This window comes from Branchiostoma belcheri, unplaced genomic scaffold, assembly GCF_001625305.1.
Source record: "Branchiostoma belcheri isolate BF01 breed outbred unplaced genomic scaffold, Haploidv18h27 scaffold230, whole genome shotgun sequence".
Taxonomy (NCBI): Eukaryota; Metazoa; Chordata; class Leptocardii; order Amphioxiformes; family Branchiostomatidae; genus Branchiostoma; species Branchiostoma belcheri.
The window spans coordinates 153,695-179,515 of NW_017803825.1; the positions used below are offsets into that span (position 1 = coordinate 153,695).

General features: G+C 41.3%; 1 protein-coding gene across 1 annotated transcript in view; it reads right to left on the bottom strand.

The window, feature by feature from the left end:
• The window catches only part of LOC109470759 (adenylate cyclase type 9-like), a 29,247-nt gene that overhangs the window by 2,476 nt on the left and 950 nt on the right, over positions 1-25,821 (bottom strand). The window contains 5 exon segments of the mRNA XM_019769829.1: positions 14-267; positions 1,906-2,032; positions 8,827-8,981; positions 8,984-9,162; positions 17,145-18,409. Coding sequence (XP_019625388.1) covers positions 14-267; positions 1,906-2,032; positions 8,827-8,981; positions 8,984-9,162; positions 17,145-18,409 — 1,980 coding nt within the window.

The following is a 25,821-nucleotide window of genomic DNA, read 5'->3' on the forward strand; positions in this document are numbered from 1 at the left end:
TGGGGGGTTTGGAAGAAATACGTCCGACATGTACGGATCGCTGCGGATGTTCTCGATGAGGTTCTTGTCCGTGCGCTCTCGGATCTGGTGAAACTGCGTGAGCGTCTGGTTGAGCGGGGTGATGACCTGGTCGATGAACAGGGCGCAGCTGCTCTCCCGCTGGCGCTCTGCCACCATGGAGGCGACGGACTGCTGGCTGGAGCTGAAGTGCTGGTCACTGATCCCGCTGGACGGCTGACCATTCTCCTGGGACGACTTCCCAGTCATCTAACAAACAAAGCAGGGATGTTCCCACCTTCTGATTCAACCTTTCTCAGCAATTTCACACCTGTTCTGTACATTCTACATGTTGGCAATGGAACCACGCTAATCATATTAATAATCTTATTAAACAAATTAAGTTAAATGGAAGCTTCTTGCATTAGACTGATAGCATTCATCATCATCATATACAGTAATATTGTTAATGTCAACCATGTTAGATACAGTGGAATTAGACAACATTACCATCAATTTGAATACTACAATTATGATTATATATATGTATCACTTTTGGTCTATCATGATACTAGATTTTCTGATTTGCACAATTTGGAATGAACTGAAGGGGGAAGAAGCTGCAAACCAAGCGTACAGAAACTACGGTAACAGGTGTCACATTAAAAATGTACAGAATTTAATAGAAAACCTATGATAATTGCCATGGGAGACCCTAAGTTTAACTCCAACATAACTGAACATGGGACATGTCTCAAAAGCACGTTTCGTGGCCAGTTTTTCTAAAAATGTGCTAGATTCAATTTTCAGCAGTGTCTCTTAGGCCACACCAGCAGTGTCTCTTAGGCCACACCAATTCAATTTCTTGGTTAAAGGATTTTTCTAGAAAAATAATGGAGCGGGCGGGCGAACAACAAATAAAAATAAAAACAGGTCTAGGCATCCTATTATGGCCCAAAATGGTAGGATAGGAGCCATGAAGTCAACACACCAGGCTGGTTCAAAATTTCAACAAATTGAATTTTGAACTTTTTATGATACCATTGCATTGAAAGATGGAATAACTGTAACAACTAGGAAGAAAAGGACTGCATTTTGCAATTGATTCTGATTCTGAATTGTTTTTGCAAACCAGAAAAAAATGAAGCGGGCAAATCCGTTAACCAAGAAATTAAATTGGTGTGGCCTTAGTGCAACATGACAAGCTTGGCCATTAAAGAGGTACTAGGCTAGCTAAAGTCTGCAATGTGACTGAGGCAATGACTGTACTAAAAACAGTCATTGCCTTGTGTTAATGTTCAAAGGCATCCAATGAAATTTCAGGGTGGTAAAACTGGATTTTCAAAGTCAATTTTCTTGTCATTCTTTTAATGTGATGTCACTGATGGGAAACGGTTGCTTGTTTTGTATTGTAGGCTCAGGTTCTTGCTATTCATGGTGGTACCCAAAAAATGGAGGGATTCCTCACATAACTTGTTGTGGGGCTATTTCAAACGCTTGAAGTATGAAATGATGACAAAAATGTGGTAAGAAATGGTAGTAAATGTCAATATTAGACAGATTTCCTCATCCAGAATATTTTTTGTTTTACCCTGAAGTTGCATTGGATGAGCACGTTGGCAGAACGTACTGCACCTGCGCGAAATCCGTAATGCATTGTGCATAGCACTTCGGCAGATCATCTCATATAAGGTTGTATTCGAGCACATAAGATCAACACTCCGTCTGTAGTTTCCAAATGTTATGTCGGAAAAATATCATCTGCAAGCGGACAAAATTCTGATGCAACGTTGACCAAAAAAACAACGAAAACCGTGAAAAATCAGGGTTCTCCGCAGGCGCAGTACGTTCTGCCGACGTGCTCACAGGATGCCTAAAAGCCATGTTGTACGTAAGTCTCAGCTTTACCTGTTGTTCTATCCGGTTAGCGACCATCTGTGTGCGCAGACTGGACTTCCTGCTCCCACTGCCCATGCCTGGTGGGTACAGTCTGTTGCCATAGGAACCGGTTCCTGGCAGGGAGTGGATGCTGTCCCTGGAGGGGCCGGAACAAGGAAAAACTGTTAGAAATATTCTCCACCCAAACTCAAAGTCACTTTAGGCTCCGCTCCTGTGGCATTGCCAAAAATGTCAGAAATGTCACAGCACACAAAACTTCTTGTGGACAGGCAGAATTGTCAAGAGTTATGTTAGTTACATACAAGTCAAGTGTAGTAAGACAAAAGAAACAGTCAAGCTTTGATATAACAAATTGTGAATCTTGTTGGACTAATATGATGATAATATTTATATTATTTCAAAGACTGTTGACTGTGTATAAATCCTTGGCTAGACACAAGTGGTATACAATGTATTTGGTGAGACTGTTATACTCTCTTCAAAGTCTAATTACCTTGGCCAAGGTTATGTTTTCAGTAGCGTTTGCTTGTGTGTGGGTGGGTGGGTGCAAGGAGGTTTGGTGGGTGGGTGTGTATGTATGTGTATGTACATGTATGTGGTTTAGCATGATAACTCTAGCTTTAACTGGACGGATTGTTATTAAACTTGGTAGGTGGGTAGGTCTTCATGAGACCTAGAAATGATTAGATTATGGGCCACTAGCATCTTTCCTAGGTATTGCAGCACAACTTTCGCTTTTTGATATCTCATGATCTAGACATGCAAAGTCTAAATGCAAGAATTATACGGGTAGTAAACAGTAAAGACATGAACTTGTGTTGCTGCCATTTTAATCCATAATATTCCATGCCACGGGTGGCCTGCTATGCTTCAACCCCTATGTCTAAAGACAAACCTTTCCAGGTGGCCATAGCTATGGGTTTCAGAACAGCATACCAAGTATTTAGAAATGGCTATGTACACTATAAGATCCATTGTAATGCAAATAAAGGATACCAACATAGTGGGCAGCAAGAGTGAAAATACATAAAGGGAAGACAGTTAATTAAATTGGTGTGGCCTATCAAAATCAGAACATTAAAATGTGTAACACAGTAACATCAGCTGCAGCTCCACACCAATCCAACAGGGGGCATTCCTCTTCAAAGTTACAGAATATTACAGACTGTATGTAGCCTCTACTGGGCTTGGGGAAGGGGCTGGAAGGAGTGGAAATCAGCCAAATAGAGAGATAGCAAGCCAAGGGAGTTGGTGCTGCTGGAGATAACATTTTGCCGCTTCCAAAGCCAGTCGGGGGTCTTGAGTTATCAACTTTGTGGTGTCTATTGCATAAAACACTTGAAACTGGGGTAGAATAAGATAAAATATCCATCCCTGATTTCCCCGTTTAAGGTTCATCCATATACATTGTGTAGTATATTTCAAAAGGGAAGGAGACACAAATCATCAGAAACGTCATTTATTGTTTTATCTTTTAGAAGTGCATTTAGTCCGAGTGTCGGGCATGAATATGCAGTAAATAAAGTTCAGTGTCATTGTTTAATATACTTGTACATGCATGCGCCACTGGTAGAGCCAGAAATGTCTATAAAACGTCTAATGGACATTTAACATTCTTGAAAGTTCTGCACATTTTTTAAACATTTGTAAGAATGTCTTTCCCAGGTCTTTACAGGGTCTTTTTGGGGAGGACTTGCTTGTTGTGTTTTCTATTGTTCATGAGGTGTCTGTCAGAATGTCTTTAGAAAAAAAGTGTGAAAACCAAGACAATTTATAGGGGAGGACACCATTAATTAATAGACAGATGCTAATATCTTTATAAGTACGCATTGTGCTAAACAAAGGACTGTCTCCTAGGGGTGTCCCTACCTGACGTGTGAAGAGACTATGGATATAAAATGTCCATCTTGGGTTATTTCAATGTCATTTTCAGTCCCGACTGGCCTTTGTTCAGCAATGTCTAAATCATGTCTAATGTCCATTAGACGTTTTGTAGACATTTTTGGCTCTACCACATATGTATGTCAGAGACAGAACCCTTTGAAACCATTACTGATTAGACTAGACTGACCCCGGTGGCTCAAGCTGCACCAACCACACTGCAGACCATCGCAAGTAAATCTAACTACTACAGGCTATCCTTCTTCCCTCGTACCATCAAACAGTAGAACCAACTTGAGCCTGGTGTGGCGGAGGCGGGGTCTCTCACCCAGTTCAAAACTGGACTGGTGAGGTCCCTGCTGCATTGAGTCGCCCTATACAATCATGTCTTGTATATTTGTAGATACAGTATTTGTATGTATTATAATTGCTGGGAATTGCATAGAATTCTAAAACACGGCGTATGGTATAGAATTTGGTCCGATTACATTGTATATTAACACATTAAATTCTAGCAAAGATGGCATCAACGGACAGTTGAGTATTTGGATAAAAACGCTAGACCACCCAAAAATATGAAAATATCTGTTTAGGGCTGCAGAGAATGACATTTTCTTATAAACATCAGCACATCTGCCATGGCGTGCGTCTCTGGTGGTAGTCGGCACTACAGAGATACGCCCCGCCCGCATGTGAGCGGTACGGGTAACAGGAACCACGTGTTGGCTTATGATTGTCAAGGTCCTGGCCTGAATTGTGTTCTAAAAGGCCTTAAGCCTCGGTCACAACCTGCCGTACGTGCATCTGCGTGATGTCTACGTGCAAAAACCCTAAGAAAAAAGGAAGGGGATCCGTGCGTGGTGAGTACCGCCTCCGTACGGAATCCTACAGATTTGGGAGCACGCAGACACGCCGTAGAACTTTAAGTGCATGTAAAACTTTTTCTGCGTGCGGTCTGCGGATTTACCACCCGTGCGTACGAGTACGGGCGACGCGCGTGCCCCTTAGGTACCGTACGTAAGACGCATGTGTGAGTACGGCTCCCTTACGGTTAAGTTGCAATCGCACAGAGATCGCACGTTGTGAGCACATACAACTCACCACTTACGCAACAAACGATGCACGCAACCGCTCACGGCCAGACATGGCATGCAGACCACACTCTTACACCTTGCGCAATCATGCGAGTGACGTGCGTCGACGCCACTCCTTCCCCACGTTTTCAGAAAAACGTAGCAGACGTGGCCTCCAAAAAAAACGTACAGACAAAAAGCACGCACAGCAGGTTGTGACCAAGGCTTTACCGAGGCCCTTGGTGTTCCTATCACTCACTCACTCTCCCATAGCTATAACATTATATCAATTTCCCTTCATGGAATTACTTACTTTAATTCTGCTTATTTTTTGCATTATGAATGAACCGCACTGACCTGAATGCAGTGTCTGCTGGGATAGCGTGCCCCACGCTGCGACGCAATGTTTTATTCAAAAATTGTCCTTGGAATTTTTTGGAAATTTCTGTTTAGTTTATCAACTGGTTAAGACAAGAGGTTGCGACCTATCAAGCGACAGGTTTACTTGTTCGATTTTTCTATCGTTTTGATACTGATTTTAGAACAATACAGACAGTTTCTGAAGGATTTTTGCAGATCGATGTTCTCTTTGTTTATGTTTCGGCCCATTTTTGTTTTATCTATTACGGTGCACACCCCAGTTCTTCTGCAACCAGGGTCCGTGGTAGTCCGTTGTAAAAAAAATGACGAATCCGCCTGTTTGACCTAGATTTCGGTCTGCGCCTTCCTAGGAGTGGATTTGCAACCCCTCGCACAGTGGACGGTTTAAAAAATTACAGTACCAGAATTTTCTTTATAATTTACTAGGGTATAGTCAAGGTTTGGGTCTTTCTGCCAGCATCAGTCATTTCTGCCAGAAAACTTTTTTTTCTATGCAATTATCCTACGAAAAAATTCACAATTTTGGGCATTAATTATGGAGTGAAAATAATGTTTTTTCCGTTGATTTTACCAAACTTAAAAAGGTTGAAGAAACCAAACTTGGCTGGTCTTGTAGCTGAAGAGATATCCTTTCGTCCCATATATACAGTTATTCTCCTTCCGAATTATTCCATGGCAGAGACAGTTGCTAGATTTGAGGGTGTGTCCCCTTTACACCCATGCACAGCTGTAGAATCAGTTACATAGTATTTTCCTTAGCGCTCTTACCCTTATTTCCCTTTCCTTATTTCTTCCTTTTTAACATGACTTGTGCAGCTGCTAATAATCCAATTGCTTTTGGGCTAAGCAGAATGAAAGAAAGAAGGAAGTAGAAGAACGTTGTGTGGGCCAACAGTGATGTTTACATTCATATGGTCATCAGCAATTTTCAGTTATATACCATTTTTCCTTAACAATAATATTTTGTGCAGTAATGTACATCTGGTCTACAAAATGTTCACCACAACAAGGACAACAACATGACATTGATAATATTAGCAGGCACAACAAGAACCCGTCTAACAAAACCACAATCTACTGGCACGGTCACAGCAGGAAGATCTTGGCAAGGAAAATTCACTTGGAAGGAAAAGTGAAGGAAAAAAGGAACAAGACCACAAGACTCTTCTGTGTTAGATTAGTAGACCTTAGCCTCCTTTGCAGATGTTCTCTGTGTTTTTGGGGGGAGGGGAGGGGAGTGCTGATTCGCATTTTTTTTTAATTTGCACTATTTTCTGATTGGCTGAGTTTTATGATCACGTGTTCTCTGACCACCTGTTTATTTCACCTTGATGAAGATGATCACACATGCCTCTCTGTGTCTCTCAGAAAACTTACTTGGTTCAAGCTCCAGACATTACACTGTAGCACACCAATTTAATTTGTTGCTTCTCTGATTTTTTTAGAAAAAATATGAAGCGACAAGGCGAAAAAAAAAACAGGCCAAGGTACCCCATGATAGCCGGAAATGTTACAATATGAGCCATGAAGTGGACATACCAGGCTGGTTTATGATTAAAACAATAGATTTTGAACTTTTAATGAAACAAAATTGCATTATTACATTGAAAAACTTTAAGAACTAGGAAGAAAAGGACTTTCTTCAACCGTTGGGGTCAAAATATGTCTTTCATTGAGCATTTTGCAGTTAATTTAGAACAAAAAAATTTTTTTTTTTTTGCAAATCAAAAAAAAATGGACAGGGCGATCCGAGAAGCAACAAATTAAATTGGTGTGGCCTAACCAAGAACTAGAACTGGGCTTCGAGCTTGGGAAAAGAAAAAGCAGAGACATCTACCTGTTGTTATAAATAAGCTAGCTGAAAGACTAAAACAATCACAACAGCTTCTACTCTGAATGGAAAACAAAGCTGAAAAAGTAGGTATTCACCTGAATGCAAAAAAAAACACACAGGGCTCGAAATTCATTTATTGGAATAGGCGCACCCATCCTAAAAAATTGGGTGCAGAAAATTTTTTGGGGTGCACCATATAAATTAGAATAAAAACTACACATGTTTTATTTCTAAAGAAAAATAGACAAACAAAAAAACAAAAACAAAGATTTCTGACACAAGAATATGCTGCGTAGTAGTTTACATTAACATCTTTACATACGTAAACCTACAAAAATGTTTTGGTGCACCGGTGCACCCACAGAAAATAATTGGGTGCACAGCTCCAAATTTGGGTGCACTGAGGTGCACATGCACCCAGTATTTCCAGCCCTGACACAGAAAACTCAGCCAATCAGAAAATAGTGCAAATTAGAAAATAGCGCAAATCAGCCCCGCCCTCTAACCCCCCAAAAATCAACCACACCAGGAACAACTGCACAGGAGGTTAAGTGAACCTACACACTCAACAATTTGGGTGGTACACATACGGAGTCAAATTTCTGTGATCGAGTAAAGGCAGCCAGATCTGCTCCTCGTCTGTGGGACATGTGGCGGCTTGAACGCACATTGTGTCTTCCCCATGCAGGCTCGCACCATTCCTGTAATGGCACGGTGGGTTCATGCATGTTTATTGTGCTGTTAATCATATCTTAGGAACCCCACACGCTTCAACACTCTTAAGCAAGCGGCTGTCAACGTTGTGATGCAGGAAATCACGGGAAAGATTTGGAGTTTTGTAAGTGTCTTGTGATGGGAATCAACCATGTGAAATGTAGGTGCATGCACAATTCCTACAGGATCAGTGAGATAGAAACAAAATCATTAAGTCTTGGTGAGTCAAGCGGTAAACTCTAGATAACTGCTCATGCAAGGTAGCATATTTTTATCATTCTGCACACATCATAATTCCACATTGTCTTATAATTTCAACATGGCATTACTCAGCAACTGCTCAGCACAGAAAATATGCATTTGAACAAACATTTCAGTGCAGAAGTTAACACCTCAATGTACTACATACATGTACATTGAGGTTACTTATAATTTCTTTCTGAATTCTTAATTCTATAGTTCTCTTATTTCATACATAATTATATAACTACCTTCTCCATAATCAAACTAGTTCTTGTAGTTATTTTTTCAAGGCGCATTTAGGCCACACCAATTTAATTTTTTGGTTAACAGATTTGCCCGCTTCATTTTTTTTGATTTGGAAATAAAAATAAAAGTTCAGAATCAACTGCAAAATGCTCATATTCTGCCCTGAACAGTTGAAAACAGTCCTTTTCATCCTAGTGTTTACAGTTATTCCATCTTTCAATGCAATGGTATCATCAAAAGTTCAACATTCATTGTTTAAATTTTGAACCAGCCTGGTGTGTTGACTTCATGGCTCCTATCGTACCATTTTGGGCCAAAAAAGGATGCCTAGGCCTGTTTTTATTTTTATTTTTTTTTGCTCACCCGCTCCATTATTTTTCTAGAAAAATCCGTTAACCAAGAAATTAAATTGGTTTGGCCTTAGCATAATATCCTGTAGTCAAGAGCAAGAACAACAACAAAAAAGGTCACAAGAAGACCAGCCCCAGAAGTACAAGAAGACCAGCCCCAGAAGTACAAGAAGACCAGCCCCAGAAGTATTGTATGTAACAGTCTGACCTGCTGCCTGGCAATGGTAGTCCCAGGCTGTCCTCGTTACAGCTGCCCGGCCTCAGCAGCGCGGGTTCAGGCAGGCTGGTGGCGCTGGGCTGGTTACACAGCGGCTTGTGAGACTTCTCCTCCTTCTTCTCCTCCTTCTTCTCCTCGCCCCCCTCCCCTCCGCTGACGGCGTCTGGTCGTTCTCGTTAGAGTCCAGCAGGCTGTTGCAGCTGTCCGACAGCGCTGACTTGTCCAGCTCCAGGTTGGAGTTGAGCGGGATCAGCTTTCCCCGCCATGACAGCGGGCGCGGCGGCGGCGGCTGCTCCTCCGCATTCACGATAAGGTACGTCTTCATGCCTGAGGAGGAATTAGGAAGATATCAAGGTCAGTTTAGCAAACAAATACCCTGCAATACAGTACACAGTAATATGCATCTGTGATCTGAGATCTTGTTTTCGTCATTTGTCTATTTGTTTGCTTGTATTTCCTGGTAGTTATTCAAAGTTGAGGGGGAAATGGTGTAACTGTCACAGGTAGGTTGAATTGGACTCGCAGGTCAAAATGGTCTCCCTGCAGCCCGCCACAAACAACAGGAACACCATCCACGGCACCAAGGGGCGTGTTTTTTTACGTCTTCATAATTCAAATGGTACCGCAGGCATTCCACCACACATCGCCCTGTTATGTCTGAAGTGAACACATCTCTATACAGTCAAACCTGTCCAAGCCGACCACCCAGGGGACCGAAGAAAAGTGGTCATCTTAGACAGGTGGTCTCCTTGAAGAGGGTCGCCTCACAATATGACTGAGACATAAAGAGTTTCCAAGTTAAGCTGTTCTATTCTTAATGTCAAATGCTGTAAATGCATGTGGGGAGGGTGGCACATGGAACAATTTACAGTCAAACTTGTATAAGAAGACCACCCTGGGGACCTAAGAAATCTGGTCTTCTTAGACAAGTGGTCTTCTTATCCAAAAAGGAGCCAGGTGACAAGAAAACAAAGACACCGATTTCGAAGTTTGATATTTAACGTGTTAATTATACTATTTATAGATAAGCAGTAATTATTAGCAAGGATGTTTAATACTAACCATTACATTTGTACAAGATTTTTTTAATGATAAACATTAATTATTTCATATGTAACGTTACAGCTAGCAAAACTCAATTTGTATAGTAAAAACTCGAAGTTCAACATGTTTATGGATGTACAATGTACATTGTACTTGTAAACTGTGCAAGGCCAAACTCTAGCTCCCTTGACGATTTCTTCTCAATCTCTGCCAGTCTGCCCCCTTCTGGGATACGGTCAACGTCTTTCTTTCCGCTTTCGCCATCGTACTCTCCGCAATCGCCACGAGAAGTCGAAAATGACTTGTTCTCGGGCCCCACGCCATTCACAAATAAAATTGTCTGAAGACATCGCGATTTTTTAAAAATATTTGGTGAGTGTTTTGGGTGACCAACACATGGCACATTTCCCCAATAATGTAGATTTCTTTAATTTGTACCTTGAAACAATTGTTCTTCAGTTCGTTTTCGTTCGTTTTTTTGAAACACAAAAATGTAGCGACAATTTCCTTTGTTTACTTTGGCTTGGGTTGATTTGGCTTGGGTTGCATCTGCCATTATGCCAACGTGGTAGTCAGCAGAAAAGTCGGTCCCTTTAGGCTTATATTTTTTCTAAAAAATTACACAGTAGTCTTAAATTTACATCGTAAAATACGAATACTAACTTAGTTTGACGGTTGTAATAATTTAATTACAGTATTTGATGCCACGAAAAAAAATCAAAGTAGATAAATTTACCTCTATAACAGTGGAGTCTTCCAATGACCCCAGTTAACCTTTCTTTCCGCCTGCGGGCGCCATTTTGAAAATCAGCGAAACTTATTTTTCAGACCAAATTCCTTGAATTATGCCCATGAAAATCGAAAATTGGGTGTATGTTTATGTTTTTCAGGGAATTGAAAAACCAAATAAGGATATTTTTAAGTTTTGACGTCAAGAAAATTGCCGTAATCTTCGCCGATTCCGGAAGCACCATGTGCCCCGCACGTGGCATTGGCGTTTTCAAAACAAATGAATTGATGAAAGACATTTTGTAGAAATACAAAGGCGACCGCAAACACTTCGTGTCAAAACCAAGTTTTCCTTAATTTCAAATGCATAATAAAAATTTATGGAGTCTGATTTCAGTTCACATTTTTTATATTTCAGCGGCCGGAAAATTATCACAAGGCTAATCATAACGGCCGTGTAGCCCGATCTGGGTTGCGTTACGGCCGTGGTTCTTTGCGTGATTTCAGTAGATTTCAGTGTTGACAAGCCGGCGGGACCAGAATACCGAAAATGACGCGGTCGTTTTATGCAAAGTTGGGTCGTTTGCGGACCAAATTGGGGTGGTCGCGGTCACAGAAGACAAGTGGTCTTCTTGGGCAAAATCCTTAATGCTTGTGGCCTATGCGGGAAAAAATCGGGACCGGCAAAAACCGGTCGTCTTGAACCGATGGTCGGTTTATGGACGTGGTCGCTAGACCAAGTTGCACTGTACATCGAACAAAAACATCATCCAGCAGTCGAGGCAAACTGGCTGGTTTCTCCATGATTTCTCATTGGTTATCATCAATGAATCAACATGATCGAAACTGATGTGGTCACCATGGGCAGGTATCAGGCCTTGAGCGGACACAACTCAGGGTGGTCATGGTCGTGTTGGCCAGGTGGTCACCTTGGACAGGTTGCTTAATGCTTGTGTCAAAGAGGAAAATTTTTTGGACTGAGAAAAAGCGGTCACCATGGACAGGTGGCCAGCTTGAAGAGGTGGTCTCCTTGGCAGGTTTGACTGTATTGTAAAATTTGTAGCAAAAAGTGGACCAAAGTCGAAGAAAACCACATACAACATTGCCCCCTACAGTTTAATGTTAGTACTGCAGCTGAGTGCAGACATATGTCTATTGAATTACCCCAGACTGAAGGGACTGTTCAGGATAGCCATGTGTCCTCTTCAATGCCTGTCCCTGTGCTCACACCACAGTTATCTGATTACATCAGTAATGACTTCCATTTGGAGGGTTACAATCAGGTAAATGGACGGGTAACAAGCTTAGCGTGGACATGGAACCTTTTTGGTAATCTATGACATTATTTCTGATGCCTACATGCAGGATGTCTTCTCTGTCAGCAACATTTGGGCTCAAAATACCTTTTCTGCATGTTGTGATGCAGTCACATTTCTTGTACAATCTTGATACTGTACAATTTTCAGGCAGGCTACATGTATGACAGAACCAACAAGTAAAATCTGAGATTTTATACCTTCGCGCTTTTTATTGTATATTCTTATATGTTGTTTGTTATGAACAGTTCATGGTGTTAAATTTTATGTGTTAGATTTAGCGTTCCAGGTTGTGTTAACACAGGTCAACATTTTCATCTGCAGCTTATAACATGTACCCATGAACTTATGAAATTCTATTTAATCTCATCTATTTTAATCTTTAATCTTGCAAGGAACTCGTAATGAAACTCAGAATGACAACCGGAACCGTTAAATCAGACATTAAAACCACAAATATTTCGATCGAAAACATAGTGGCTGGGGTCCGAAATGTCACATACAGAAGCTTACTGCTTATAGCACGTCAAATATACAAGGGTTTACAAGAAGTTGTAGTAATACAGGCAAAAGTTTGCATAATACTCATACTTTCTCTCTCGCTACCTTTACCAGACACCGTGCCCCCGTATTGACACTTCCGGGTTCGATCCAAGTCAAAAAGCACCATAAATCCGCGAAGAAATATATATTTTCACCAAAGGTTCTTTGAATTGTGCATATTTTCACTGAATCTGGCTACGCAACCCTGGAAAACAGCGTTTTGGTGCATATTTTTAAACAAAGAATGTATCGAGACTGGACCCCTCTGTGCGAAAGGTCATACAAGTGGACCCGACTGATAATACTTTAAACACACCAAAGGTCAACGGTTGCGACCATTTTCATGCTCAAAGGGGTGTTTTGGGCCACCAAAAGGCACCATTTTCCCAGTCAAAAACACATATACAACAAAACAAAAGAACGTGCATCATCTACAGCCCAATAGCAAAACATATACCGAGTCCCAAAAGAATCTGTCCACCCAAACGCGAGAAACAACTGCGAACATGAAAATCTAAATCTCTCACAAAGCCCGTGGACGGACTGGCAACAACTGACACGGACCTGCAACAGCCTTTTCCTTAAACAAACCCAAAGCAATTTCAGGGCAGTAAAACTGGCTTTTCAAAGTCTAGTTGATCATGTCATGGAGGTTATATTTTCAGTTGCGTTTATCTGTCTGTCTGTCTGTTGGTCAACAAGATAACTCAAGAACGGCTGGATGGATTGGTTTCATACTTGGTGCGTTGGTAGGGTTTGGCGAAAACTAGAAATGATGAGATTTTGGGCCCCCTAGTGGCTTCCCTTGATACTGCAGTGCAACTTCCGGTTTTGATATCTCGCAATCTGGAAATGCTATGGTCATGAAATTCAGCTAATTAGCAGGATTGTAAACCACAGCCATTTATAGGGGGTCATCACCATGCATTAAAGATATAAAAGCACTGAATATGTCATGGAGGTATGAGATCGCCGAACTCTAGTTTCTGTTAATCCTATCCCATACCATATTGATACCAGGAATGATACAAAAATGTGATGTTGTGACATGCAGAAAACAGTTGCATGTTTTGCACTGTAGGCTGGTATTTATTAGTGGTACCAAAAAAATTAAGTACAATGTAGCTTGTTTTGGGGCTATTTCAAACATAATGCTTCAAGTATGAAATGATGGCAAAATGTGCTGACAAATGGCAGTAAATGTCAATATCAGGCCAGGGCTTGAAATTCATTTTTGGAAATAGGTGCACTGGTGTACCCAACCTAAAAAAATAGGTGCACAGAAAAATTTTGGGGTGCACCATATAAAATAAAAAAGATCTTACTGCTCCTCTTCTTAGTTTGAATCTGAAATGGAAGCTAACTTCAAAATCTTAAACAAGTACTACAACAACAGCCTTCTCAAAACAAGCCGGCTACCGGCGAAAATCGCCGCCTACTCGAATTTTTGGGCCGGCTACTTTCGTGTAAATTTTCAGAAAAACACTGTAGTCTCCGTTATATTTTCTCACAAACTCCACCGGCTCATTTCTTCTGACGAACTTCTGACAATTTTCTGCTAGCTTTCTGGATCTGAAAACTGATTCTTTCTTAGCCTCCTGTGCAGATTTCTAGTGCACGATTCAGCGTTTGCTTCTACGAGCGGCCCGCGCTAGGCTAGAGCGGCCGAAACTTTACGGGGGGAGGGTCTTGTTCGGGGCTCGAGTTGTATCCGCGGCGGAGCTGTATCGCTCGAGCTAGGCGGAACTTGCTCCCTAAACTCGTTGCTCACGAAAATTTATCAAGCCGCTACCTTCCTAACTTCTCCCGGCACTAGTAAAATTCCTGCTACAAATAACTAGTACAAATCACGTCAAAAAATATCAAGACATGTACAGAAGCGTGTTCATATCTTTCATACACCGTAAGAAACACAAGACAAATTTTCAAAAACAAATCGCCATCAGCGAGGTTTCACAGCTGTTTCATTCATCAAAAGTTCTTGTCGATCGTAAAATGATCACTCATCTGTTGTCTCCACTAGTGTGTCATTTGTAGCGTAATCACGGCGAGTCAAAAATCAGCGTCAAAACTAAGAAAACCCCGGAATAAAAAACGCACAATCCGCATCGCTGTACAAAAACAGGAGATTTCAGGCGCCATCTTGTCATGAATAAGTAAGTAGCAGTGCGCGATCGACGCTCTGATTGGTTCACCTCACATGACCTGCGTTCTGATTGGATAAGCGATGTGGCTAGCAGCACGCAGCGCGGGAAGATCTTTCTTCATCGGTGCAGAACATTTACCCTGCTTTCTACGTTTTTTCTACGACTACTTAGCAACATCCTATTAAAGAAATGCATAATTAAAAGAATTTTCGGGAAGATATATTTCTCTACGCCGATTTTTGGCCTTTTTCTCGTAATATTCTTGTTCAAGGAACCCGGAAGTCAGTGTACCGGGACGCGGAGTGAATTTCTATTGGGCATTTATGGACCGCACCCCGCTAGAATTAAACCGTCAAAACTTCCAAAAAGCGAACCTGTGACATTTTTTAGATCCCAATGATTATGTTTTCGATCAAATTGACATCTAAATATGCTTCCTTTATTTTTCTGCATTTCGTGGCCGGGCGCAAGGACCGCGCGTAATACGATCGTAGTGGCAAACAATTTTAATACAGCCTTTTTCCGGGAATTATTTGTGCACGAACAGTAAATTTTGGAGCCATAAGATTGCCATAAAAGCTGCTCAGAATATACCAAAAACGATGTTTAGGGGTCTAATTTTTACGCTTTCCTCCGGGGGAGGCCCCCCGGAACCCCCAACGGGAGGGGGGCCACCCCCCTCCCGTACCCTCCCTGCACTTCGTGGCTCGCCTGCTACTTTTTCTAATCAGCCACCTACTCTAAATTTTTTTGAGAAGGCTGCAACAAATATGTTTTCTGACACTAACATGCCAGGAATATCCTGTATACTATTATACATTTAATGTGTACAAAAATAGCTAAAAAAAATATTTGGGTGCACCAGTGCACCCACAGAAAAAAATGTGGTGCACCAATCAAATTTTGGGTGCACGTAAGGTGCACATGCACCCAGTATTTCCAGCCCTGCAAATGTAATGCTTCAAGTATGAAATGATGGTAAACATCAATATCAGGCTATAAAAAATAAGGCTCAGTACAATCTGCAACTTTCTGTTAAAGACAGGTGTTCATCCAGATGTAGGGTATATTTCTGAAGAGGTCATTATGCTGGTACTGTATTGTTTACTTACATGTTGTGTATGGACCACCTGCTTGACCGTTTCCACACACACTTGGGTCCTAACACCCTCCATTCAACTTCAGCCTCTGAACTACTTCCTCCCTACTTTCCCATACAAATAAAACCAGATGGCTCAAGTCAGACTCACTTTAAATTACACTGTGCATGGGGCCGTGTGCCATAATCAGTGTACAAAATAATTTTTTGAACCAAAGAAAATTAGGTTGCCCACTACAGCAAAAATCAGAATTTTAGGTTGCCCCACGTATAAGTTACTACTTTCCTCAAATCAAGTTAATGTTACATACATGTATACAAGCCTTTGACAATATTTCTAACAGCCTTAAGTTAACTGATACTAGTAATAGCCATTAATAAATAAAATCAAAAAGCTGACAAGATACAGTGGTGCAAGCCAAGTGGGCATGATTTCGTGGGGAGGGGGCATTCTTAAAATTCAGGTAGCACACTGGGCTACCTAGGTTCAAAAATAGGTTGCCCCAAGTAAAATTTGGTTTGGGGAGAGCCACATCCCACACACGTTAAGAACCCAACGCACTTATTGAAAAGAGTAGGGGACCTTCCCGGTGTGAGTGGTTCAAACCTTACAATCCGGTCTTACGCAGCTTGTACTTACATGTACAAAACTGGTGTGTTACGCCTAAAGGCGGTTTACCAGTTATGCGAAACAAACAAACAAACAAACCTGGGCTCAACATATTTTTTTTGCCTATTTTTTCTGCATATACCTGCACAGGTGCTAGCACCAGACAAATTTTACCTGTACCACTCAGGTTTCGATTTTTATGACTCAAATTAAAATGTATGGATCATACTTATTACTAGAAACTGTTAAAAAATATTATAATAATCATTTTGTTTTGTACTGCATAGGTGTCCTGTTTGTTGTTAAACTCACCTGGGTGATCAGATAGGGAAGTACTGCAAAATAAAGAACCTTCCAAAATTCATGGACATTCTTCACAAAACCATAAGCAGAAAAGAATGAAATGTGCATATTACATGTAAATGTATGTGTACAAGAACATAATGAGTTTGGGCTTTAAAATTTAAAATGCTAATGTAGGGTTACATGGGTTACTTTGGCCAGCAAGATCTGAAATGTAATCTGCCTTTTTTATTTAGTAACAAAATTTTGTATATATAATCTATATAAGGCCACACCAATTTAATTTCTTGGTTCTCATTTTTTTCTGATTTGCAAAAAAAAAAAAAAAATTCAGAATCAACTGCAAAATGCTCATATTTTGAACAGTTGAAAACAGTCCTTTTCTTCCTAGTTGTCGCAGTTATTCCATCTTTCAATGCAATGGTAACAGAAAAATCCGTTAACCAAGAAATTAAATTGGTGAGGCCTAAGGAACCAAGACACTTCCAACAAGATAGACAAATGTAAATTGTCCTTACCAGGTATTCCTGAATAGCGTTTATCGGCTTCCCGTTCTTCTGTCTTGTACTTGTCACCGAGATACTCCAGCGTTGCCTCAGACAGATGGACGCGCCCGGGCAGCCCCGACTGTTCCATTTTGTTGGCGAGAGTCACATCGTTGGACCACACGTCAAACTTGAACCTCTTGGTGCCGACGATGCCGCAGAGCACGGTCCCTGTGTGCACGCCGACTCTCATGTTCACGTCGTTGTTGGTCTCGGCGCAGAATTCCCTGATGGCGGTGATCATGCCCAGCCCCATCTCGATGCAGCATTCGGCGTGATCCGACCTGGCTTCGGGGCAGCCGGCGACGCAGTAGTAACAGTCTCCCAACGTGCTGATCTTCTCGCAGCCCGTCTTCTCCGCCAGACGGTCAAACCGTCCAAACAGGTCGTTCAGGAGACTAACCAGCTGTTCCGCAGACTTGTTGTTACTCATCTGGGTGAACCCGACAATGTCGGCAAACAGGATGCTCACGTTCTCCATCCGGTGCATGTTAAAGGTTCGGAACATGGACTCCTTCGGTGGGACGTTCGCCTTCTTCTTGTTCCTCGGGCTCCGCATGCGCTTGGGCGTTTCGGGCTCGTCCTCGGCGCCCTTCATGAGCGAGCTGGCGACATGCGGCGGCATGATGGAGTGGATCATCTTCTCCTTCAGCTGTTTCTCCGTCTCCAGGTCGCGGCGAGCCATGATGGACTGCCCCACCTTCCAGAAGGTGCTGTGTTTGCGGACCTGAGTCATGATGTAGATGTGGATCCCCACCAGGTGTATACACAGGTGCATGAGGATCTTAGTGATGATCTGTACCGGTAACGACAGCTCCTGGCCGATCTCCTGATTGGTCACGCCGACGATGATCTGGAACCCGACGGAATACATGACACCGGACACAACACTGAGATACAAGGGCATGGGGATTACTGTGTACAACATGATGAGGATTTCCACACATATCATAAAGGCACCGACGGACGAGATGATCCAACCTTCGCTGAAGCCCACGGCGGCAAGACTAACGCTAAACAGAGCCACCGTGAGGATCAGGGACATGTAACTGAAGAACCTCTCGTACAGCTTGGTGAAGGTCAGCCCCAGTAACACCAGACAGATGACCAGGAAGACAACGCTGCCGCCGACAAACGCCGGCCAGTTCTGGTAGCGACCCTTCTGGTTCATCACGCCGACGGCAGCAAAGTAGATTATCCACGCAAGGCAGGCTGTTGCTATGTAACACAAGGCATATCTGAAATACAAAAGGTACCATTTAGGCTTTTAGCTGTTGATAATAAATATAGAATACAACAAGGGGTATTTCGTACCAGCCCGACCGCGCGTCGGATTGCCCGACGGCCGGAGGGAGATCCGATCTGCGGGAGGGCTGGGACCAAGGGTGATGCGGAATACACCGTGTACTTTATTTATGTCCACCCAAGAAAAGACACCTTTCAATGCAAAATGAGCGAAAACTTGGTGTCCCTTAGGCCTAGGAAAATAAATGTTGTGTTTCCTGTTTCCCGACCGACCCTAAAAAAAACCGCCGACCCTAGCCTTATTTTTGTGTGGACCCCTGCATATTGCAGAACCAAAACATTTTGCACGACGCTACCGAGAGAATCGCTGTCATTGGTGGAACATCGGGCGCCCCGCTAGCGTTTTGAAGTCGTGTAAACAACGCTAATAATTTGTCTGATTTGTTTGTAAAACAAAGCCATCGACTCCGAAAATATTAAAAGCCGATACATTTACGAACTAATCGTAGAAAATTCCCTACCGTACTGCACCATCAGCATGCGGCGGCCGCAAAAATTCGGCAACGCGAAAGAAAAATGTCTGGTCCATGATAGCAGTATTTCTCATAAAAATAATGTATATGATTTATTTTTCCCCCTTTGTCGGTCTTTTAGTCCCAAAACGTCTAAAAAAGCGGAAATTTGCCCATAAAACCGGACGAGGAAAGGTAGCTATCGACGTAAACAAATTATAAGCACATGGCGAAAATCAGCAAAATCGGCAACGGGACAGAAAAATGCCTGGTCCATTTAGCGATATTTACCATGAAAATGTCGTCTGTGGTGTATTTTTCCTCTGATGGGAGTTTTTAGGTCGCAAAACCTCTAAAAAAGCAGAAATTTGCCCACGAAAACGGACTGGCAAGGCAGGGGGGAGGGCGCTGTTGACGCCTGCATGACCCCCAAAGGTTGAAGGTCATAGGGCACGTCCATTGCGCAATAACCTTAAATCGCCGATTTAGCTAATTTTTTGGGGTTTCAAATTGATACAATCACACTATCGATTTTTAGGCAAACAAAGGGATAGAAACCAATTAAAATTTTGTGCAGATTAATTTTTTTTTTCTTTAGAATTCTTTTTTGTTTCTTTTTTTTCTCCCAAATCCCTGGGAGAACCCTGAAAACCTGTAGACTTGAATCAGGACCTGAATCTGAATTTAGCCCTGCAAGGGCTAGGGACATCTGTTAAGTTCTTCGAGCTGATCGACCGTTTAAAGCTCCATGATCTGACACCTGAGTACCTGAGTGATGAAATATAATATTGCACAATCGATTTTTCATCATGTTCTGCTTATATAAACACAGCAATCAGCAAAGTCTAAAAAAAAAAATAAAAATAAAAATAAAATAAGATAATCCCTACCTACCGACCCTAATTTTTTCTGGACTGAAACAGGAAACACAACATTTTTTTTCCTTGGCCTTATCCAAAAAAATGCAACAACATCAATTCCAACGTCCGAATTTTGTATTCGAATTTTCAAAAGCAGTGCACGCGGTTAGGGCAAAACGCCATCGAATCGTTCTATAGAACATTTGGAAGGCTGGGCTGTACGCGTTAAGAACCCCCGGGCTGTACCGCTAGTTATCACACGGGCCAGAACACCCGTGTCGAACATAATCGCGGCCCAGGTATGAAATAAAACAAGCTGCAGTACCATACAAAACCACTAGACAACTCGTAATTGACCTTTACCTTTCCAATCCGATCCTACGTACCAAATATCATAAAATTACATGCACCATACCCCCCAGTTTTAACTAAAAATAACATAAAAACGGAGACAACAGCATTTTTCTGAAAATTTACACGAAAGTATACGTAGGCGGCGATTTTTGCCGGTTGCCGACTTGTTTTGAGAAGGCTGTGGGCAGTTGATATTTAAACAATGTCGAACTTCTAATCAAACCACTGCATTGATAGATGGAAAAACTGTAACAACTAGGAAGAAAAGGACTTTCCTCAACTGTTGGGGACAAAATGAGCATATTTGAGTACATTCAGAACCAGAATCTTTTTTTTTTTGCAAATCAGAAAAAAAATGAAGAGGTGAATCCGAGAACCAACAAATTAAATTGGTGTGGCCTAAGGTGCAAAAGTACATAATTTGATGTTAATTAGGCAAACAAGCATATAATTGGCATCATTAATGCAAAAAGTTCATAAATTACCTGCATTCAGGACATTAAAAAAAAAAGACGACCGAAAAATCTAAGGTCTCAGACCAGAGTATCTGGCGGATACCCTCAGGCAGAAGGGCTACACTTCCGCCAAGAAAAGTATGCCAGGAATTAACCTCTCCCCACTGCTACCTACATGTACATGTAACACAAGTATAAACATTACCAATTTTGCACCAAGCAGCTACGTTTAAAAGGCAGGGCTCGAAATTCATTTTTTGGGAAAAGGTGCACTGGTGCACCCAACCTAAAAAATTGCGTGCACAAAAAATATTTTAGGTGCACCATTATAGGGTAAAATAAGTAGAATGTGAGCAAAAACTATAATTATGTTTCATTTCAAGAAAAATACTATAACAATGATTGTATTATTTTTTCCAACATTTAGATGTTAAGAATAATGCTGTAACAACTATACATTCAACATCTTAACATAAGTTAAACCTCAAAAATATTTGGGTGCACCCACAGAAAAAAATTGGGTGCACAGCTCCAAATTTGGGGTATTCGGACTTAGCTGCCCTGCCCGGTCCACCTAAACCGCTGCCCGGTCCGGTCCGAGGCCGCTAATGGGGGTTTTGCGTATCCCATGCGCTGGAGCAAGCATTTCGCTTTTTCTGCGTGCGGTTGCGCTCCCTAGCGCTCCCTAGCGGAAAGCACCGGAAATGCAACAGTACACACAGTTCACCCAATAAAATCTACTCCTTGTCAGCATCAAGTGCGTCCCAATTATGTTTTTTTTTCACCAACTATTTACCCACTGTAGCGGCGCGGTGACTTCAAAAAGTTCGTAATTACGCACGCTTGTGTTGCGTGCGGCACCGCCGCCCCCCTCCCCAAGCTCCATGCCGCGGCACGCTATGCCGCTGCACGCCGCTAAATGTCCGGCGCCGCAGACGAGCTTACAGCGAAACCCGGCGTCTTCGCCCTAGGATTGGAGCGTGATGGAATCCATGACGCCCTCGAGAAAGTTCTACAGACACTGTAGCCTTTAACAGTAACGTTTAATCGTATTTTTTGCCGTAAAAGTTGACTCGCAATTTTCGAAAAACTTGTGACGCCATTTTTTTCACTCGGCGCTTGGTTCCCGAATTTTCGATTCGTCTTAGTCGTAGCACGCTATTAACGCTTTTACATTTTGTAGTACAAATGACGCTTAACATTTGATTGTATTTCTACCTAGATTTCTACCTCGAAATTAAGCAGATTTATGCCGCATTTCTCGTAGTTTGTAACTTGTTTGTGAAGTTGGCCGCCGGGCCGCCATTTTGTTTGTTGTTGTCTGCGCGCTTGGGCGACGATGAATTTTGTAACTCGTCTCATTTTTTTCGATATTGTCCCGTAGTAGCACAAAATGAACGGCTATCGTTTCTGTAGATTTATGAAGAAACTTCTAAATCGAAATATACGCTAAATATTTATAAATACCCAAGTGTAGATAAGCTGGGAAATTTCAAAGCGTCACTTCGTCACATGTGTTTGTGCATGTTCACAAGATTTTTTTTACTGTGGTTTGCTTAGCACTGCATAATTGTTAAAAATATGAACTACTTTATGTTTAATAAATATTTTATTTCTGGAAGCACATCAGTGTTTTGCTTGTTCCTATGTGAAGCACTAGTACTGTGCGTTGTGTGCATGTTGTAGTCAAGAAATGAAGCGTGATTGCGATCGTACCGTAACGAGCTTGGGGCAAGAGGGAGGGCGGCGGAAGTGGTAAAAAAAAGTTGCGATCATGAAAATTTAGCGGTGGAATAGTGACGCCAAAACCGCTATAATTAAGTGACCGTTATCAAATCAAGAATTACAGTAGATTTTATTGTGTGTACTGTTGCATTTCCGGTGCTTTCCGCTAGGGGGCGCAACCGCACTCAGAAAAAGAGAAATGCTTGGATACGCAAAACCCCCATTAGCGGCCTCGGACCGGACCGGGCAGCGGTTTAGGTGGACCGGGCAGGGCAGCTAAGTCCGAATACCCCCAAATTTGGGTGCACTAAGGTGCACATGCACCCAGTTTTTTCAGCCCTGAAACTAGTGAAAGGTGAACGAAGATGTCCTCTGGTCTGATCTAAAAATAATACAGAATTCCATTCTTGTGCTATGACAAGATCTTTGCAAGCTACTGTACGTAACTTAGTGCTAATCTGAGTAATCATATAGCCGTAAGTACACTGTAGCGGCTACTTCAAATTGGCTAATGGCTAGTTTTCATGTCTTAAGTAGCCATTAAGCATCCAAAAACCTCATTAGTAATTTTCAAATGGACTTCATTGAGAATAAAATATGATATGCAAATTGTAAGTTTTGGAGGGTTTTTTCTCTTTCAGATCTTACGTTTATAAATTATATCATGGATGATTAATTTTATAAAATCACAGGTTATGTAATTTTTGTTGCTCAACGGTTTCTATCCAAACTGGTATTAGATATGGCCATTTATGTCATATATAGCTGGGCTGCTATAATGTTTGATATAGGTGTTTCAGCCTGTGTGATACCTACCCATATCACATGGGTAGATATGAAATACACACACATACATTGTAGTATTCTATATATACCAGAACAGCCCAGTCTTGTTACTGTTAGAATGCAGCAACGTTGTTTTGCCTTCAGGGCTTGACATACCAACCTTCAACTTACAAGCTCTAACAAAAATTACCACTGAAGGTAAAAATAGGAACAACTCCAAGCTCTGTACATAGCATTATTTAGGCCACTTAAGTACTATATCTTAGGCAAAACCAATTTAATTTCTTGGTTAACAGATTCGCCCACTTCATTTTTTTTCTGATTTGCAAAAAAAAAAATTCGGAATGAACTGCAAAATGCTCATATTTTGCCCTGAACAGTTGAAAACAGTCATTTTCTTCCAAGTTGTTACAGTTATTCCATCTTTCAATGCAGTAGTATCATTAAAAGTTCAAAATTCATTGTTTAAATTTTGAACCAGCCTGGTGTGTTGACTTCATGGCTCCTATTGTAACATTTTGTGGCATAACAGGATGCCTAGGCCTGTTTTTTTATTATTTTTTTTTTGCCCGCCTGCTCCATTATTTTTCTAGAAAAATCTGTTAACCAAGAAATGAAATTGGTGTGGCCTTAGGGCTCAAAATAACATCTCGCAGAAGACTGTGGTACGTCCCACAGAACTTGATACATATGAGTAATACAACAAAATTTTGATAACTTTTTTTGGCCAAGAAAATGCTGAACAAATTACAATAGTACATTTTAGGTGGATAGTCCAATTTTGGGTGCACAAAAGTATTTTAAGTCCTGGTTTAGATTCCTAATGCTTGTTACTTTGCATTTCCACATCGATAATAGAAGCCCTCAACAGTCAAGTATGGGGAAAATGCATCGAAGTACTCCTAACGCTGTACTACTAGCTATTTTAGTAATAATAATCTATACGTATATAGATATCTATACTCTCTAGTACTCTACTTTTGGATCATACACATACTTTGATTTCTGACAATATAGTTAGTACATGTATAATACTATAAGACGGCAACAATACCGGTAGTTTAAATTAGAACATTACAACTCGATCTTTGTACAATAATTCTCACTGCCGGGACCAGTTACAGATGGAAAATTATACCACAGGATCACAATTTACTGTATAAGAATTTGGTACTGCATATTTTTACCTTCGGCAAGAAGGTTATGTTTTCAGAGGCGTTCGTGTACAGTGTATGTGTGTGTCCGTCCTTCTAGATGCACCACTAAAACTAAAAGTAGATCATTCTATCGAATGTCAATTTGCGGGACATCGCATGAAAAGTTGGGGATTTTTTGGGGGACATAGAAATGTGCAGAGTGGAAGTATCATGATCAGAGAGCAAGAAAGCAAATATATGATATAACTGTGAAGCATTGCAGTCAATGTATAGACATACAAGTTTTGATGGAAGCACTGGGTACTCCTATTATATTCAGGGCTTAAAATACTGGGTGCATGTGCACCTTAGTACACCCAAAATTAGAGCTGTGCACCCAATTTTTTTCTGTGGGTGCACTGGTGCATATTTTTGTAGTATACAGGCTTTTCTTGGCATCTAACTAAGATGATCTAAGTGTCAGAAAAATAATAAAACTTTGTTGTTGTACTTGCTTAAGATTTTGAAGTTAGCTCCCATTTCAGATTCAAGCGTAGTAGAGGAGCAGTAAGATCTGTAATTACTTATTAACGTTATATTTTGTTTTACATGGTGCACCCAAAAAAATTTTTTGTGCACCTACTTTTTTTGGTTGGGTGCACCAGTGCACCTATTCCCAAAAATGAATTTCGAACCCTGATATTGTATGAGAGATTTCTGGGCACATGACAATTTTTGGGAGGAAATGAATAGTCTATGTGGGCCCATAACTTACACATTTGTATGGCAAGTACAAGGTTGGAAATACCCACTCTCACACACCAGGTTGCCCAACTTACAGCTTCTGAAATAAACAGTGTCCCACTTTGGCCAGTATGTGATTGTGAGTGATACCTTTGCAGGTGGCCTGGCTTATGGCTTGCCCTCTAGTCTAAAATAAACAGCTGGCTTTGACCACAACCTGAAATATTGACAATGATAGACAACATACCTTTTGGCTTAGGTTGCCTACTGACCAACCCAAGACAAATAGTATTTCGAACCCTGCAAATTCCTGCATTGGTCGAAGCTATTTCTCAACCTCATTGGTCAAAGCTGACTAGATGTTACCCACAAAAAATATGCCCAGGTCTGATAGCAATATTTTTAGTAACTACAAAGTAACAAAATTATTGCTAGGAATAGTGCAAAATCATTATCACCAAGATTTGTTTAAAAAAATTATTGACAAAGAAAAAAATCAACTTTGTTATTTGGCAAGTTAATTAAAGAATACAGGCACAATATTTAATATCATTATGCTGAAATATAGTACTTCAAGCACCGTGACATACCAGCACTGCTAAATAACAAACAAAACTCTTACTGAAATTGACATGACCTGTGTTTGAAACTGACCCACCTTCAATCAATTTCTATTAGTTCTCAGCAGGGGGAAAAACAACACTAAACCTGGTTGGCATGCTTTTAATTAGATTATGTCTCCATGAGCCAATCCGAGATGGCTTTACTTTTCCAGTTGTACATTTCCACGTTTTAAATACAGTCAGGTAAAACTACGGGAAGTTGATGGGGGC